This window comes from Chelonoidis abingdonii, chromosome 7 (assembly GCF_003597395.2).
Source record: "Chelonoidis abingdonii isolate Lonesome George chromosome 7, CheloAbing_2.0, whole genome shotgun sequence".
In the NCBI taxonomy this organism is placed as follows: domain Eukaryota; kingdom Metazoa; phylum Chordata; order Testudines; family Testudinidae; genus Chelonoidis; species Chelonoidis abingdonii.
The window spans coordinates 3,962,705-3,980,089 of record NC_133775.1 but is presented as its reverse complement, the minus strand read 5'-3'; the positions used below and the strand labels follow the sequence as shown (position 1 = coordinate 3,980,089).

Genomic DNA, 17,385 nt, shown 5'->3' with positions numbered 1-17,385 from the left:
CATTCACATTTTGCCACATCCAGGGTGACATCTGCTACACAAATTGCCATTTTGTGGTGAACACAAGGAGCTTAACCTGGGGGGAGGCGAGGTGTGGACATGAGATTCTGATTGCATTCCTGTAGCCTAGGGCTGAATGTTTAGCATGCTATTCCCTTCACTGTGCTTAAAAACAAAGGACGATAGGTGCTTCTGTAGTACGAATACTAGGAGCTCCAGTCATGGCTACGGGCCCCATTCTGGTAGGTGCTATACAAACACACCACAGAGAGATGGGCCCTGCCCCAAAGACCTTACAGTCCAAGTAGTTGAGTACAGTCTGAGTGTTTTGAAATCACATGACAGTCATTCAGGGTAAAATGTTTACTTGCCCTATGTGACCGTGCAGCAGAATATGCGAGCATAAAGTGCTTCTCTTCTCTCCATACCTTTCAATAACAGCCAGCACAATGTAGCCAGTGCAGAAGGGGAAGTAATTTGCTATTTGTATTGGCATGTAGCTGATTACTCAGCTTGGCTGTCCCTCCCATCCAAGTGGGAAGGAAGGTAATTAATTGTGACTGACCCCTTTCCTTTCTCCTGGTGACATAGCTATATGTTGGCCTTTCCTCAAGGCTTGGAGAAAATGACAATTTACCCCTTAGTGAGTAATTTTCCACTTGAGTTTGAGTCTTGTCTCCTGAGCTCTATTGAACTGGGCATTCAAAATATTGTATCATAGCCCCTCATCCTTCTATTAAGCTAGGATTTTAAATGTTCCTATCTGAGATGTGCGGTTTTCACTGAACTGATTCTTGCTTGTTTCTAATGCTTGAACATTGAACCACCTCCTCTCTTCACTTCTGTTGTCTTTATTTATATATTTAAAAAAAACCCTTTGTTCTGTGTTTTGTAGGTTTATGGGTGTCTGCGTACATCAAGGACAACTGCATGCACTGACTGAGGTAAGACTGTTTATGTTCAGTACTGAACTGTTTGTTGTGTGTACTCTCCTGGGGCCAGATTCTACATTTTGTTGAGTAGCAGTTACTCATGTAAGTAGTCCCACTGGCTTTGATAGGATCACTTACTGTAAATGTTACAGAATCAGGCTTCTTAATTGTGTTTAAATAATAGACTCTTAACACCCAACTTTCAAACACAGACCCTTAATTAGATGAAAAATCAACATTTAGGTATGTAAAATGGCCACTAACAGAGTATCCAAAAGAGTATCTAGGCCAAGTCTATAACAGGGTTCAAAAAATAACTAGATAAGTTCATGGAGGATAGGTCCATCAATGACTATCAGCCAGGATGGGCACGGATAGTTGGTGACCCTAGCCTCTATTTGCCAGAAGCTGGGAATGGGCTACCGGGAATGTATTACTTGCTGATTCCCTGCTCTGTTCAATCCCTCTGGGGCACCTGGCATTGGCCACTGTTGAAAGACAGGATACTGGACTAGATGGACCTTTGGTTTGACCCAGTATGGCCGTTCTTATGTTCACGTCCAAATCTCATTTGGATGCATCTTTAAGGTGCCTTTATCTGAAAACATGTATGTGTATGACTTTCTTTATGTACCATCATATTACAATTCAGCCTTCTTATTTATGCTTTATTTTTCATGCGTTTGTGGGAGGGGCATCCAAATTATGAATACTTCTTTTTCAAAATGTTTTCTTTTTCCCTTCCTGGGCTCTGTGGTGTGGCCACCATCCATCCAGCAGAGGTAGGCTAGACCAAAGGTCCCAAACTTTTCTTATAGCATACTCTCTTCTAGATCTACCAGCTGCCCTTGTATCCTTGCCTTTCTTTTCACTAATACTTTTTGTGCTCTTCTTAACATTACCTGTCTTTAATTATCTGTCCATATTTCACTGTTATGTACAGATACAGTGATAAGGTGACGTACACAACCAAAACAAAACCCTGACTCAGTTCTGAGCTCAGTTAGACTGGACAGTTGCTGAGCAACTGAACCCACGCTGTGTGGTGATTGGAGGTGAGAGCTCTGTACATCAATGTATCTGTGTTCTCATTGTTACATTTTGAAGTAAATTAATGCCCATATTTTGTATAACAAATTCCCACAGAATTTTGTCTTTGTAGCCCATTATGAAAATGCAGTAAGTAGAATAATTAATAAATAAAATCCACCATTACGCAATTTCTCTTGCATACCCCCCAGATATGTCTTGTATACCCCCGGGTATGCCTCCCACAGTTTGGGAATGCCTGGGCTAGACTTTGTACCCTCTGAAGCTCAGCAGTGTTCTTGAATGATCCAAGATGAGCTCTTGCTATCTCCATGGTGTTCCCAGTTCCTACTGACTCAGCAAGAGACTAAGTCAGTCTGAACTGGTGTGATGTCCTCTGTGGCAGAACATTGTACAGCTGCTACACTTTGACAGTTCTTGTGTGTAATATGATTTTAATACGGTTGCTGTAATTGCTGTCCTGATTTTTCCCAAGCATGTATTACGTATTATATCTTAATCTATTGGAAAAGAGCTTGTTCTGTAATTCATACCAATGGACTCCTAGGGCAGGGGTGGCCAGCCTGAGAAGGAGCCAGAATTTACCAATGTACATTGCCAAAGAGCCACAGTAATATGCAACAGCCCCTCATTGGCTTCGCTAGCGCCTTCTGCCCACTGGCAGCCCCGCCCATCAGCACCGCCCCCTCCCTGCCTGCACCTCCCAATCAACTGTTTCATGGCATGCAGGAGGCGGGCGGGGGGGAGGAGAGAGGGCATGGCAGGCTCAGGGGAAGGGGCAGGAAGAGGTGGAGTGGGGGCAGGGCCTGGAGCAGAGCCAGGAGCTAAGCAGTGAACCCCCCCCCCCCCCCCGGCACATTGGAAAGTTGGCACCTGTAACTCCAGCCCTGGAGTCGGTGCCTATACAAGGAGCCGCCTGTGGCTCCAGACCCACAGGTTGGCCACCCCTGTTCTAGGGCCTCGGCTTCTTAAATAAGTTGGAGCCCAGAACACTCACCCTGGGAGAGTTGGGAGTTGACCAACTTGTATGATAAAGTATCTTCTACTAAACTAGGTACTGTAATAAACTTGGACATGAAGCCATGTTTGGAGAATAAGTTTCTACATCAGATGTTGCAGTTTTTTCTTTACATGATACTGTGTTTTAAAAGAGAAACTGGCACCACATTTCATGTGGTGGGAGAGACATAGCAATCCTCATAATTCAGTTTCACACACTGATTTTGTTCTGCTGTACATGTGATGTATACAAAAAATGCACTCATTTTTCCCCCAGTGACAGAATTTTCACAGAAGATATTTTGTTTCATTATGACATTTTATTGAGTGTCTTGATAAACTCCCCATAGTGTTTTTTTTAATAATATGACTAATAGAACAAAAATTTTTTGCTTAGCAATCTTGCATGAACTTCAGTGCTTTTAGAATATTTTTTATAGGATGTAAATTATTTAAAACTGCCTAATATGAAAACATGTAAAAAGCCACAATACTGTCAATGCAACTTTTTTTGTAACTTTGTATTGCTCAAAAATGTATGTTGTTTTTAAAAAAAAGTATGAGTGAGATCACCTTTAATTATTATTTACCAAAATGAATTTGCCCACCATAACAATTTGTGAATTTTTTTTTAATAGAGTGCAGCCAGTTATTAGAGCACAAAAAAACATTTCAGGAGGTTAACGTGCATATGATTCCATTAATGATCAAAATGGAGAGGAATATCTTATAATACTTTGTCTTGCCATGAGTGCAGAGGACTGGACTAGATGACTTCTCAAGATCCCTTTCTGTCCTATGATTCTTGAATGGATATACACATTGCCTTTGAAGTTCAGAATTCATTGGGGGTGAATGCAGTAAAGGAGGGACAGGATAAGTTCACACCTTTGCTGCTGTTTGGCTGAAGCACCTTAGCAGATTTTAATAGCTGTTTTTTCACAATGGAAAAGATGTTTTTAAAATGAAAACTTAAACTTTTCAGAAAATTGCAGGATGCAGCAGATTTATGAGAAGACCTTCAAACTGTGAGATGGACAGTTTTCTCAATCTCTGTGATATTCTCCAATACCCAACAAAGTTGTTTTAAGAATTTTTTCTCTGTGCACTTAAGTAAAACTCCTTCATGACTGTTACACAAGCATAAGTGCTCATCTCTTTTGGGGTCTTTGCTCAGGCTAAGCAGGGAGAATGCCCCATTCCTGCCCCTAAACATGTCCTAAAAGTGATCAGATTTCATTATGCTTAACAGATACTGCTGAGCATGCTCAGAAATGACATTTTCCTCCCAAATGCTTATCGTTTTAAACACCTCTTCAAAAAACAAACAAACAAACAAAAACCAAGAGACACTTCCTATGGAGAAGTAGCTAAGGTTAGAGGTGCTTGCTTTCTTCAGCAGTTTCTGAATTCTTGGCAAGTGAAATAGACAACCTTTTTTCCTTCTGTTTTTGGTTACCAGTAATTCAAAATAATAGAGAGAATCTTCAGGCTTTCACAAAATTTTACCTTTTGGATTGAGGCAAAAAATTAGATGTTTCAGACCTAAGTAGAATGTTTTAGAGTTATGACCAGACAGAATAGGGGAGTTATGATGAAATGTTGTATGTAACTTTAATTTTAGTGTTTGCTACTGCCCAAGTGAGAACTAAGGTAAATTTAATTAACAGCCTAAATCAGGGGTAGGTAACCTGTGGCACAGGTGCTGAAGGCAGCACCCAAGCTGGTTTTCAGTGGCACTCGCATTGCCAGGTCTTGGCCACCAGACTGGGAGGCTCTGCATTTTAATCTAATTTTAAATGAAGCTTCTTCAACATTTTAAAAACCTTATTTACTTTACATACAACAATAGTTTAGTTATATATTATAGACTTATAGAAAGAGACCTTCTAAAAACATTAAAATGTATTACTGGCACACGAAATCTTAAATTAGAGTGAATAACTGAAGACTCGGCACATCACTTCTGAAAGGTTGCCGACCCTTGGCCTAAACAATAAAATTGCTACATATGGGCATTTGGTCATGGAAGCAGTGAACGCATGCAGGCATTCATTTAATACAGTAGCTGTTTTGTGGTTTATTAGTTCATACTTGTACAGTGCTCTGAAAATGTAAAGTGCTATATAAGTTCTGAATAATATAAGTATATAAATTCTGAGTCAAAGTTTTGCCAGTTATACTGTCATTCCCTCTTCTGGAATATTGTGAACAATACTGGTCACATAGCTTAAAGGAGTTTCTGGGGCTTGAGGAATAAGGGCAGAAGTGAACGGCTAGGGGAATTAGTAGTAGGCTATATATTCGCTACCTCTAGTGCCTACAGTTCCAATACAGCCCAGGGTGACTGTAGTGACCAAAACTAAATTACCAGCTCGTGGCTGTTCACTAGTTTATGTGAAATAAATTGGTGTCATTCCGTTTTCTGGTTAACGTGTCCCATTTAACAAAATCCACCAGCTTGGCTGATTCTAATCTCTGTCCTCATTGGCACTCTCAGGAGAGCTGTCCAGGACTGAATTGAACACAGAGGTTGAACTATGTTATCTTAAGAGGCCTCTGCTTTCTAGGGCGTGGTTGAGGCAGTGCAAGCGGAATCTTCCATTACTGTAGCCTAGGGTTGCCACTTTTCTGATGGCTGGTAACCGGACTCCTGAGGCCCCACCGCTGCTCCACCTCTTCCCCCACAGATTAAAAAACTGGACATCAGGACTTGTCAAATGGCACTTGGATGCACAAACTGAAACCCAGACTGTCTGAGTGAAAACTGGATGGGTGGCAACCCTACTGCAACCTGTGCTGGACCTGTTCTTTGGATAGATGGAGGCCTTCAGACTTCGACAGCACTGAAGATTCTTTCTAAATTAATTTAATCTATTTCCAGACTATGAAAGCTGCTTAAAAATTAAAATTTGTTGATGTTAAATCTGTTTAGTACAGAGGACCTACACTTTTGCTGTGGTTGGGAGCAATGATTGTTTTCAGAAGGATAACAGTTTGGAAAAGAGTCTGGAAAAGAGAAGGCTGAGCGGGGACATAAGTTTTCAAGTATGTAAAAGGTTGTTACAAGGAGGAGGAAGAAAAATTGTTTTTCTTAACCTCTGGGGATATCACAAGAAGCAATGAGCTTTAATTGCAGCAAGGGAGATTTAGGTTGGACGTCAGGAAAAACATCCTAACTCTCAGGGTGGGTAAACACTGGAATAAATTTCCTAGGGAGGTCGTGGAGTCTCCATCATTGGAGATTTTTAAGAGCAGGCTAGACAAATACCTCTCAGGGATGGTCTAGATAATACTTCGTTCTGCCACAACTTCAGGGGACTGGACTAGATAGCCTCTTGAGGTCTCTTCCAGTTCTATGATTCTGGAGATTTAAAATTAACATCTGAACAAAGAATTTAATCATGTCTAATTTATTTTTGTATGTATTTGTTCCTGTGACAAATTGTAATCTGAAGAAAGCTGAGGCCTTCTAGCAAATGTACTGTAGCATACATTAATTTTCTTGAGGCATGCAAATACCATCAAGTGGGAGGAAAGTAGCCATAAAATCAGTTAGAGTAGCTCTGAGAATTGTAGAGGTCATGATCTGGCTGTTGCAGGATCTGTGTTTCCGGTATCTAGCACTTTACTGCTGGCAGGTGGCAAGTAAAGTTTACATTTAACAAAACTTTTTCCACTTGTCTGATCATACAAGAATCTGAGCACGCTGAGATCTACAGAACATAAGTTGTCTGCTTGTGGAAAGTGTTGATATTCTGGTGCTTGGTTTTATTTTGTTTCTTTTCCTTTTGGCAGCATTTGTAATTGTCCCCCTCAGAAATGGGTTTTGTTTGAAAACTGTCTGGCCAAGAATGGAAAGAACTGTCTGCTAATGCATGGGGTTTCCAAAATATAAAAGTGAAATTAAATGGACTGGACTGGGACTTGGGATATGTTATAATTCCACAGCATAATCAATACTGAATGTGTTCAATGTGCTATTCAGACTGGAAGCTGTGGCATCTCTTTTGAGCAGTAGTACAGTATGTACCCTTGCAAGCACACGATTAAAAACATTTGGAAAGTGGAACTGATGCTTTAATACAACAGGGCTGTAGAGTGCAAAGAGGGACATCTGGATTTGCTTCATTCAGTAGATAGCAGCCACTCATTAAGTGTTCACTGTCCTTATGCAACTTTTTCTCCAAGTCTCTTGCAATGATTCCTCTGATGAGGCTCTGAATAAGGGGCCAGTAAGATTTTTATAAAATGCTTTTCATGCTGAAGATATGTGAAACCATTTTACACACTCTGAGTTTTTTATATATTCGCAGTGCAGCATTGCTGATGGGGAAACCGAAGCCCTGGCAGCACTGTGTACATCAGATGAAAAGATATTGCTATAAACTGCTGGTTGGGACATTTTGAGCTTGCAGCGTCTGCACAGTGCCACACAAACAACACATGATTGACATCCCCAGGCATTTTACAAGTGTTAATTTTGCCGGATGGTAGCAACACTGGGCTTGTTACCACTAGTCCAATGTACAAAAATTTCTCCCCATTGTGGACATTGTGTTGTTAGGTGTTTCAAGAGTCCCAGATCCATTGAGGCAACCATGGCTGTAAGATGCTGTGTGTGTATCAGCTTACAGTCCTGAGAGAAAAACTGTGGGAGATGCTGAACAGGAAAAGTAGGAAAATAAGCCCTCTAGTGCAGTTGATGTCCCTTCAGTGGTTTCCTGGCTGAGTGTAGATTCTACCTCTGCTCAGCAGTTCTTCACACCAATCACTTTGTGTAGTATGCTTTACAGATGTTGCACTCTCAGGTTCCTAGAAGAGTGTTGAAGTGTGAAATGCTTCCTGAGTCCTACAAGAGCTGCAGCACTGCTCTCTGCTGCAATATGTGCTGGCAGCCTGTAGTGTGGGAAGATGGGGTGTTAATGTGTATAGGTGTGCCAAAAAGCATTATAAGGAAAATATATTAAGTGCTGCTATAGACATTTCTTTTAAAAAAGAAAACCTAAAGGAGTTAACTGAACCTGTGCACAGTTTCAACTTAAGGAGGTGTTTTTTACAACTGTGTACTAAGCTTCAGGAGAAACAGTTTACAATGCAAATACTTCCAGACATGTTAATTTTCATCTCCAAGGGGATTCTTGTTGTATTGTTCTGTCACATTATATTTGAATAGCTTATTGAACAAGACACTGCTACTTTTACTCCCATCAATCATAATCTTCTGTCATTGTCATAAGAGAAGAATGCTGTTATGTAGCAGTTCAGAATTCCCCCCGCCGCTTGCTCTGTGGATCCTTATTTTATATTTTGTGCTCACAGTTCCAGTTAGTGCTAATGGAAGTTTCTGTTGCTTTTGGTAGGGAATTTTTTTTGTCCCCAGTGTGTCTGTTTGCATTGACTGGGAATCACTTTCCCTCCCCATCTCCACTCTAGGCAAATTTTAAATGTAATCAGTGGGATTTGAGGTCTCGGGGTGGCGGGGTAGCTTTATTTACAGTACTTATAATTTACTGCTGGAGCCAGGAGGAGAGAATGTAAAAAGCTCCTAGTTCCCAGAATTGTTGTTAGCTTACAAATTAAATATCTAATAGTCAAGGCTTCCATGGCTCTCTTCTGCTTCCGTGAGCAAAGATGAATCTGCAATTGATTATCCTCCTCAGGCATGCTTCCACTTCCCCTTGGAAAACCTTGAATGGGGTCTTGGCTCTGGTTTGGGGAGACATCTAGGCACCACTTGATTCTCCTAAATGCCAAATCCACAGGCTACAGCAGAGTCATAACAGGTAATGCAATTCTTAGTGATCATTATGCATCTCGGGGGTCTTTGAGACTCTCAAAATTTATTCTTTTCCTAATACACAAGGATTCCAAGAAAAATTGACAGGTATGAAACCCCCTGTGGGTCTGCACTAGTTCTAGGGCCATTCTGTGCAAGAGATTACAGAGCACATCAACATCCTTAGTTTTCCCAGTGATCAGGGAGTTTGGCCTACCTATTTGAATGTCCAGATTGACTGGATCTGTGCCGCTGTCTCAGGCTTCCTCGGCTGGCCACACATCACTGCTGTGAAAGGACCCATCCACTGCGTTCTTGAGTGTTTTAAGCCCGTGGGGCCTGATCAGTGCCTGGCCACTCTCCCAATCTTGAGGTTCTTAGGTACACTCTCAGGGGACAGATCCTTTGTCTGGCACCCCCTCCTGAGAACTGGAACTTGCTGACCAGCTTACTGGCCCCCAGGCCCAGTGGTGACCTTTCAGACTCCCCCGTCACTTTAAACGTACCCTTTCCCAGAACACCCCGAGGTGAGTACTTTCTGGTTTGCTGTTTAACTCTCTTCAGGAGGCATGTGGTAATTGTGAAGCATATAACTCACACAGAGACTCTTTGCACAGATTCTAATAGCATTGCTGTTTTATATTTAGTTATATAAAGCACAAGACAGTACTGATAATTTAGACAACAATATGCATCCTAACTGTAATGTCCCTGTCAAGCACACCCTTCCCTTGGGAATCCTTGGGGACCATCTGGGCTCAGGCAATCAAGAAGAGCTTCCCCTGCCTGCCTCAAGGCTGCATCAGCGCCTATCAGCTTGAGCTGCTGAAAGGGGCCAAAGATCCCTTATAGATCTGTTCCTCCCTTCCAGTCTTCTCTGTCAGATGACTCCCTTTCCAGCTTTCCCAGGTGACCAGAGACCCCTGTCAGGCAACTTTGTTGCCAAGGCAACCTCTTCTCAGACAAACCCAGTTCTCCTGGGTAGGAGCGATCTTATTCTCTAGAGCAATTTCATTTCAGTGGTAGAGCATTTCACGTCAATTACTCTCTTCTGTTCTGCTTTTACTATTTCAGCCCAATGTGGAGGCAAACAGACAGTAGAGAAGGTAAAGGGTTGCACATTCAAAATGGAGTTGGCTGCTTGGCAAAGATGCATACAGAGTTCATAATCTCACACAGAATTCATAGATCATACAAACAGATTCCCTTGTTTGTTACACTCAGTTCATAGCAAAGTAGTAGACTGCACAAGGGCCATTATTCTTGCTCAGTTCTGGAGGCAACTGAGCATCACTGGATCTCCAGCACTCTTCGCTCCATGTCCCTATAGCCAACTATTCACCAAACAATCGAGGTTTGTGTTGTGGGAGTATTTTTCTCTGCAGTACTGAAGGAGCCTCTCGTTCAGGTTAGTATTAATTCTTCAAAAGGGTGACAGTGGTGTTTCTGCAACAGAAGAGAATAGCAGTAGTTCTCTACTTCAGTGAGGTTAGCCCAGAGTATTGCAATAATAAGAGAAAGAAAGCTAGGAGGTGGAGACAAGAAAAAGGAGATTAAAATGGAAGTAGAGACACCCAAATTTACCCTATTAGAATATGGTACTTGTCAGGCACGCACCAAAAGCTCCATCTCCAGCAAAACCAAAATGACAGAAGGGAAAGGGGAGGGCCCTTCCCTTGACCCTATAATAAGGCCCTATAGTAAGATTAAACATCTAAACGTTACCCTTTTAAAGCTTTTGGTCCTTTTTCCCCCTTCCCCGGTGAAGTATTATGCTATTCTGACACATTTTTTAACAGAACCCTGACTCATAAAATAATCACATCAAAAAGCTACCATTTTACTGCAGTTAAAACACACATTCCTCCTTTGGCATGAATTTTCTCTTTGGTTTGTGCAAGTCTTTTTCCAGTGATCCAAGTGCTTAGTAGTGAAATCTCTTGAGATATTTTAGCACATATTTCATGCAGCTAGTTTTAGTAGCTGCCTAATCCCTTTGAGAAACAGGAATCTGGTGTTTGGCAGTCATTCTCCACAAGTAAAGGATGAGTTTTTGTTACTTTTATACATGGCATTGATTCTTTTCCTCCTGGCTATTCTTGCCTACAGCTAGCCTGTACTGATACAAAGCTTGCAAACTCGAATTAAAACGCAGTTTGTGTACCTTACTCTCTTGCACTTTCAATTAGCCAAATGACTTGGAATCTTTAGTTTGAATATACTGGGTTGCGGGAGTTGGTACCTTGTTTTCTATCTAGGTCTTTATACCATGAATTCCTCAGTACGGTATCTGAGCACTGGTTCACAGGGAAATGTTCTTCCATTTTCTTGTATGTTTTCCCCACCAGTTTTGGTGCCCTGCTTTATTTGTTCTTAGGAGCTGAGTTTTTAAATCAACGTTTTTATTGTGTGTGCATATATGTAGCTTTATAAACTGTGCTGGTTTTGGAGATTTGACCAGAGTTGCAAGATGTCTACCTCAGGGCGTGATGGATTTTTTCAGTTGTTGGAAATTTAACTAATCTAAGCTTAGCTAACCAGGAGGAAAGGGAAGATTTGGCCATGGAAACTTTCTCTTGGAACTTTTTGCTGTCTAAACTATGAGAATTTACCTGTTAAACTAAAACAAGAATGTTTAGGATTAAGAGAGTGAATTTTGGATTACATTGTTCTAAAAGACAGAAATTCCCTTTAAAAAGGCTAGGAATAGCTTACAGAGCTGCTGCCAGAGGGCAGTTTATCTCCCTTTTTTTTTTTTAAACGCCACCCAGTTCTGTGATGCCTCAGCAGAACTGCTGTACAAGTTCTGTAAGAACTCTTAAGTATGTGTAAAATTCTGTTGATTAAATGTGGGATTAAAATGATCCCTATGATCTACAAGCCAATGCACAGTGTGAGTTTTGGGTTAATAGTGTAAATTTTTATTTGCATACCTTATTTTTTCTTTGATTCAGTTCTTTCTAGGTTTCCTGTTACAGTTGCAGTTTCTGCTTGTGTTTTTATTTGTTTTTCACATAAAGGAAAACAAGTAATCCCTGCATTTGGTACAGTAGCAATGGCAGTGGTGGTTGGGTGTGTGTGTGTGGCATAGAACAGTATCTATAAGAAAACTTGGCCTCTCCAGAGTGAAACTGAAAAGCCTGTGAACTCGGACACCAGGGTGATAGGTGTGATCTGAGACAGATAGTTATTTGCTAAATATTCTCTAGTGCAGTATAGCCACCTTGTACTGCACCTCAGGTGGATTCCAGCCATAAAGCAAGTGTATCTAGTTCCAGGAGGATCATTCCTGTGCGTTGGATCTTCTGGTGGCACAAAGCAGGCGTAGCTGCTCCTATTCTGCCACTTCTTCCTTCTGCTTCGAGCACAGGGCTGGAGAAAAGAGGGTTGTGGCAAGATTACTCTTATGTTGTGTCAATCCTCCACTACCGTTTTGTTCCTTGGGGGTCATTAGCAGCTTGTGTAAGAAAGAGAAGCTCTCAGGTGGCTCTAACTCAGTGCAAGGGGGTTCATGCTTGCACATAATGGCTCAAAGATCGGGTGGGCGGTTTGGCTAGACCCCAGGGTTTGGCCCTATGGCGAGATTAATGATTTTGCATAAAGCAAAATAGTTAATGTATCTCATGACAGCATTTGGATGGAATCCGGAGACTGCAGTTGAGACACTCTTGTGCAAGCTAAACTAGGACTTCCCCTCCATTCACGTACGCGGCCTGTCGCAATCTGGCCTTAAATGAAGAAACAAACAAATGAGGAGATGACAACACAAAAAGGGTGTGGGAGAGAAGGGCAAGAAATAAGCTCGTTTGCACGTTCTGAGGGTAACACACATTTCTAATGTTCAAGAGATTAGTTGAATCATTTAATCTCTCTGTCTTCTCTGCTGTAAAATAGGATTAATATCTCTTCCAGTGGTGCTGGAAGAGTTTTCATTGTTTTGCAAAGGGCCTTGCACTTCTAATAGCACTTTCCATCAGAGAATTTCAGTATTATGATTATTGCAGTAATTTTTTTTTAAGAGCAATTTTTTTTTGTTACGATAAACTGACATAGAAGTTAGGACATCTTAAGTTCTTTAGTCTAGTCTTGTTTTATTTATAAACCTAAAGTTATTTAATTTTAGTGCAGGAGTAGTAATAAAGGGGAAATGAACCTACAAGTCATGGTGCCTCTGTGGCCAAGTACTTGCTAAATCTGTCCCGTGTGAACAATTGTAGAGGTTGCTGTAAAAACCTACAGAATGTATTTACATCTGCTGTCTGTGTTCTGCACTTCCTGACTAATGGTACGTCTACAGTATAAAATTAATTCAAACTTATTCTATTTGAATTTTCAGAAGCGATTGTGTACATTCGGTGTTGTGTGTCCCCACTAAAGCATGTGAATTCGGCGGAGTGCATCCACAGTACCGAGACTAGCATCGAATGTTGGAGTGGTGCACTGTGGGAAGCTATCCCACACTTCCCGCAGTCCTCGCCGCCCATTGGAATTCTAGGTTAAGCTCCTAGTGCATGATGGGGCAGAAACATTCTCGTGGGTGTTTCTGGGTGTGTGTTGACCCTCGCTCCGTGAAAGCTACGGCAGATGCCATACTGCCAGCAGATGATGCAATACAGTGCACCTCCTGTCTCCTGGTACTGTGAATCCACCTCACATGTGCTCTTGTCTTTCTATCTACTCTTTTATCTAACTATTTCCCGCCTTTTTTTGGCTACCGTGAACCGAGCAGCACAGCTTCCGCCGCTAACTCTGCTCTCTCGCTCTTGCATCGCTAGCTAATTTTTCCATGTTGTTGGTCCTGGGCTCCCGTGGAAGCTACAGAAGGCAACAGTTTTCTGTTTTTTGGACATCATGAACTGAGCTGCACAGCTTCCACCAGCAAACTCTGCTCTCCCGCTCTTGTAGCTCTAGCGAGCTTACCACCTCCGTGAAAGTTGCAGAAGACAACTATTTTACCACCTTTTATCGGCCATCTTGAACCGAACAGCTCTCCTATGTTTCGTGCCCTTTTTCCAGGATTACCCATGCAGGCGCCATAGTGCAGCAAGCATGGAGCCTGCTCAGATCGCCGCTGCAGTTTTGACCATTGTAAATACCTCGCACATTTATCCAGCAGTATGTGCGGTAACTACAAAACCGGGTGTCGGTCCTGGGCTCCTTTGGAAGCTACAGACAGCAACGATTCCCTGCCATTTTTCAGCCGTTGTGACCTGTACTGCACTGATGAAGACATGGACAAAGATATTCCTAGAAGCATGGCATGTGGCGAATGGGAGATCATGGTGGCGTTGGGCCAGGTTCATGCTGTGGAATGCCAATTCTGGGCCCAGGAAACAAGCACAGACTGGTGGGACCGCATCATGTTGTGGGTCTTGGGATGATTCCCAATGGCTGCAAAACTTTCGTATGCGTAGGGCCACTTTCATGGAACCTTGTGACTTGCTGTCCCCTGCCCTGAAGTGCAAAGACACCAAAATGAGAGCAGCCCTCACAGTTGAGAAACGAGTGGCCATAGCACTGTGGAAGCTTGCAATGCCCGACAGCTACTGGTCAGTTGGGAATCAGTTTGGAGTGGGCAAATTTACTGTAGGGGCTGTTGTGCTGCAAGTAGCCAACACAATCATTGACCAGCTGCTATCAAAGATGGTGACTTTGTGAATCGCTTTAATGCGCTGGGGTTCCCTGACTGCGGCGGAATGCATATCCCTATCTTGGCCCCAGCACACAGGGGCAGCCAGTATGTAAAGTGCAAGGGGTACTTTTCCATGATGCTGCAAGCACTGGTGGATCACAAGGGACGTTTCACCGACATCAACGTGGGATGGCCGGGAAAGGTGCATGACGCTCGCATCTTCAGGAACTCTGGTCTGTTTGAACAGCTGCAGGAAGGAACTTACTTCCCAGACCAGAAAATTACTCTTGGGGATGTTGAAATGCCTATAGTTATCCTCGGGGACCCAGCCTACCCCTTAATGCAATGGCTCATGAAGCTGTACACAGGTACCCTGGACAGTAGTAAGGAGCAGTTTAACTATAGGCTAAGCAAGTGCAGAATGGTGGTAGAATGTGCTTGTGGATGTTTGAAAGCGCGCTGGCTCAGTTTACTGACTCGGTTAGATCTCAGCACAACCAATATTCCAATTGTAATTGCTGCTTGTTGTGTGCTCCACAATATCTGTGAGAGTAAGGGGGAGAGATTTATGGCAGGGTGGGAGGTTGAGGCAACTCGCCTGGCAGCCAGTTTCACACAGCCAGACAATAGGGCAATTAGAAGAGCGTAGCAGGATGCGCTGCTCATCAGAGAAGCTTTGAAAGCCAGTTTCATGACTGGCCAGGGTACGGTGTGACTGTTGTTTGTTTCTCTTGAAGTTACCCGCCCCCTATCTATATGAAAGAAAATAAAGTCAAAATTGTTTAAAAACTGTTCTTCATTATTTGTTTCACAACACATTGAGAGAAATCCAAAGGTAGACCGGGGGAGGGGAGGTTATTGGGTTAGGAGGGTGGAGGAGAAGGGAAGGACAAGTCCAGAAACCAAATCAAAAGTTTGCATATGCCAGCTTTCCGCTGCTTGGGTGATCCTCTGGGGTTGAGTGTGTGGGTCCCGTAACCTTCCCCCTCATGTTCTTAGGCATCTGGGTGGTAAAGCTACGGAACTTGGGGAGGAGGGAGGATGGTTATATAGGGGCTGCAGCTGCAGTCCGTGGTCTTGCTGTCTTTCCCGCATTAGATCCACCATACAGCAGAGCCTGTCAGTTTGCTCCTCCATGAGCTTGACCATAGCATCCTGCTGGCTCTCATCGCGTGCATCCCTCCTCTTTTCATGTTCCTGTAATGCTTTACGGTACTCTGCAGTTGTTTGCCTCCATGCATTCAGCTGGGCCTATCAGTACGGGAGGACTGCATGAGCTTGGCGAACATGTCGTCCTGAGTTTGTTTTTTTCCGCCTTCTAATCTGGACCAGCCTCTGGGACGGAGTAGATTGGGGCTGCATTGAAACATTTGCACCTGCGGGAGGAGAAAAAGGGAGGGTAGTATTTTAAAAGATACATTTCAGAGAACAAAGGGGACACTCCTTCTCAGTGAAACAGGCAATTCATAGTACACAGTACATGTTCTTTCTGTACAAGTTTGCATTTTGTCTCTTATACTGAAGTGCCTGCCACTTTGGTGTGAGTAAGCCATCACACGTGACCGGGCAACAGAATTCAGCTTGCAGGGCAGCCAGGGTAAGCCCTAGAGGCATGTGGGGTTCTGCTTCTTTTGCATTCATTTAAATGCTTTCAAACTGCTGGACCCCCTTTCCCATAGCAAGCAATGCCTGATGGGTTCGCCATATAAAAGGAGGGGCTGCGGGCTCTCTAGGATGATCGCTTCACACAACATCCCCCCGCCCCCGCCTTGCATCACCACATGGCTCTGATGAGGTTCTGAGCAGGGATGAACCCTTTAAACTAAACACAAACAGCCCAGTGCGGCTGGGTTTCCCCCATGCCTCCCACCGCGTGGCTCCGATCAGGCTCTCGCTCACCAGAAGTACCTTCTCCGGGGTCATGGTCCGGGAGCCTGCCTTGAGAGTGGGAGGAGGCTATTGGATCCAGCATTAATAGTTCCTGGCTAGTGGGGAAAACGGATTTCCCCACTTGCCACCTGTGCACTGTCCTCCTCCTCCTCCAATGACTCTTCCTCCTTGCTCCATGCAACTCCCCCCTTGCAGGTGTCCGTGGACAGTGGTGGGGTAGTGGTAGTGTCACTTCCCCATAATTGCATGCTGCTCATGGTAAAAGCAGAATGTATGGGGCTGTGACCCAGAGTTCCCGTTTGCCTCCCTGGTGTTTTGGTATGCTTGCCTGAGCTCCTTGATCTTTGTATGACACTGCTCTGTGTCCCTGGAGTAGCCTCTTTCCATCATAGCCCTGGAGACTTTAGCGTACATATTTGCGTTCCTTTTTTTGGAATGTAGTTCTGCCATAACAGATTTGTCTCCCCAACATGCAATGAGATCCAGTACCTCCCGTTCAGACCATGCTGGAGCTCGTCTGCGAATCCGGCCTGCGTGATCTCTTGTGATGGTGGACTGTGCTGATGGTCACCTGTGCTGATGGTGACCAAACAGGAAATTAAATTCAAAAGTTCTCGGGGCTTTTGCTGCCCACCTGGCTAGTGCATCAGAGTTGAGAGTGTTGTCCAGAGCGGTCACAAGGGAGCATTCTGGGATAGCTCCTGGAGGCCAATAACATCGAATTGCATCCACAGTACCTTTAACCCGGGATTGCGATCTTGATTTAACCGCTACTCCACTTGCTGAGGTGGAGTACAGAAATCGGATTAAAGAGCCCTTTAAACTGAAAAAAAAAAAAAAAAAACGGTTTGGTTGTGTGGACGGAATCTTTTTTCAAGTTAATTCGGCTAATTCTGAAATAACCGACTATTGTAGACCAGGCCCAAGAGCCAATATTGGTGTGCAATGAAAAGCTGAGTAGATCACCTGTAGTGCCACTGAACCTCGATTGACAGAAAGAATCCAAATACTTTAACAGCAGCTAGGAGCTTTTCACATGACCAAAAAATTTATATAACTTTTGTCATATTTAAGATTAATCTCATTAAGTTTTGGCTCACAAA

The 17,385-nt window shown here is 43.2% G+C and overlaps 1 protein-coding gene across 2 annotated transcripts in view; it reads left to right on the top strand.

Annotated features, from left to right (window-relative positions):
- The window catches only part of TESK2 (testis associated actin remodelling kinase 2), a 111,825-nt gene that overhangs the window by 45,308 nt on the left and 49,132 nt on the right, over nt 1-17,385 (top strand). For both annotated transcript variants that reach the window (XM_032804535.2, XM_032804534.2), the window contains exon 4: nt 896-944. In XM_032804535.2, the coding sequence (XP_032660426.1) occupies nt 896-944 (49 nt within the window). The remainder of the gene's footprint in view (nt 1-895; nt 945-17,385) is intronic.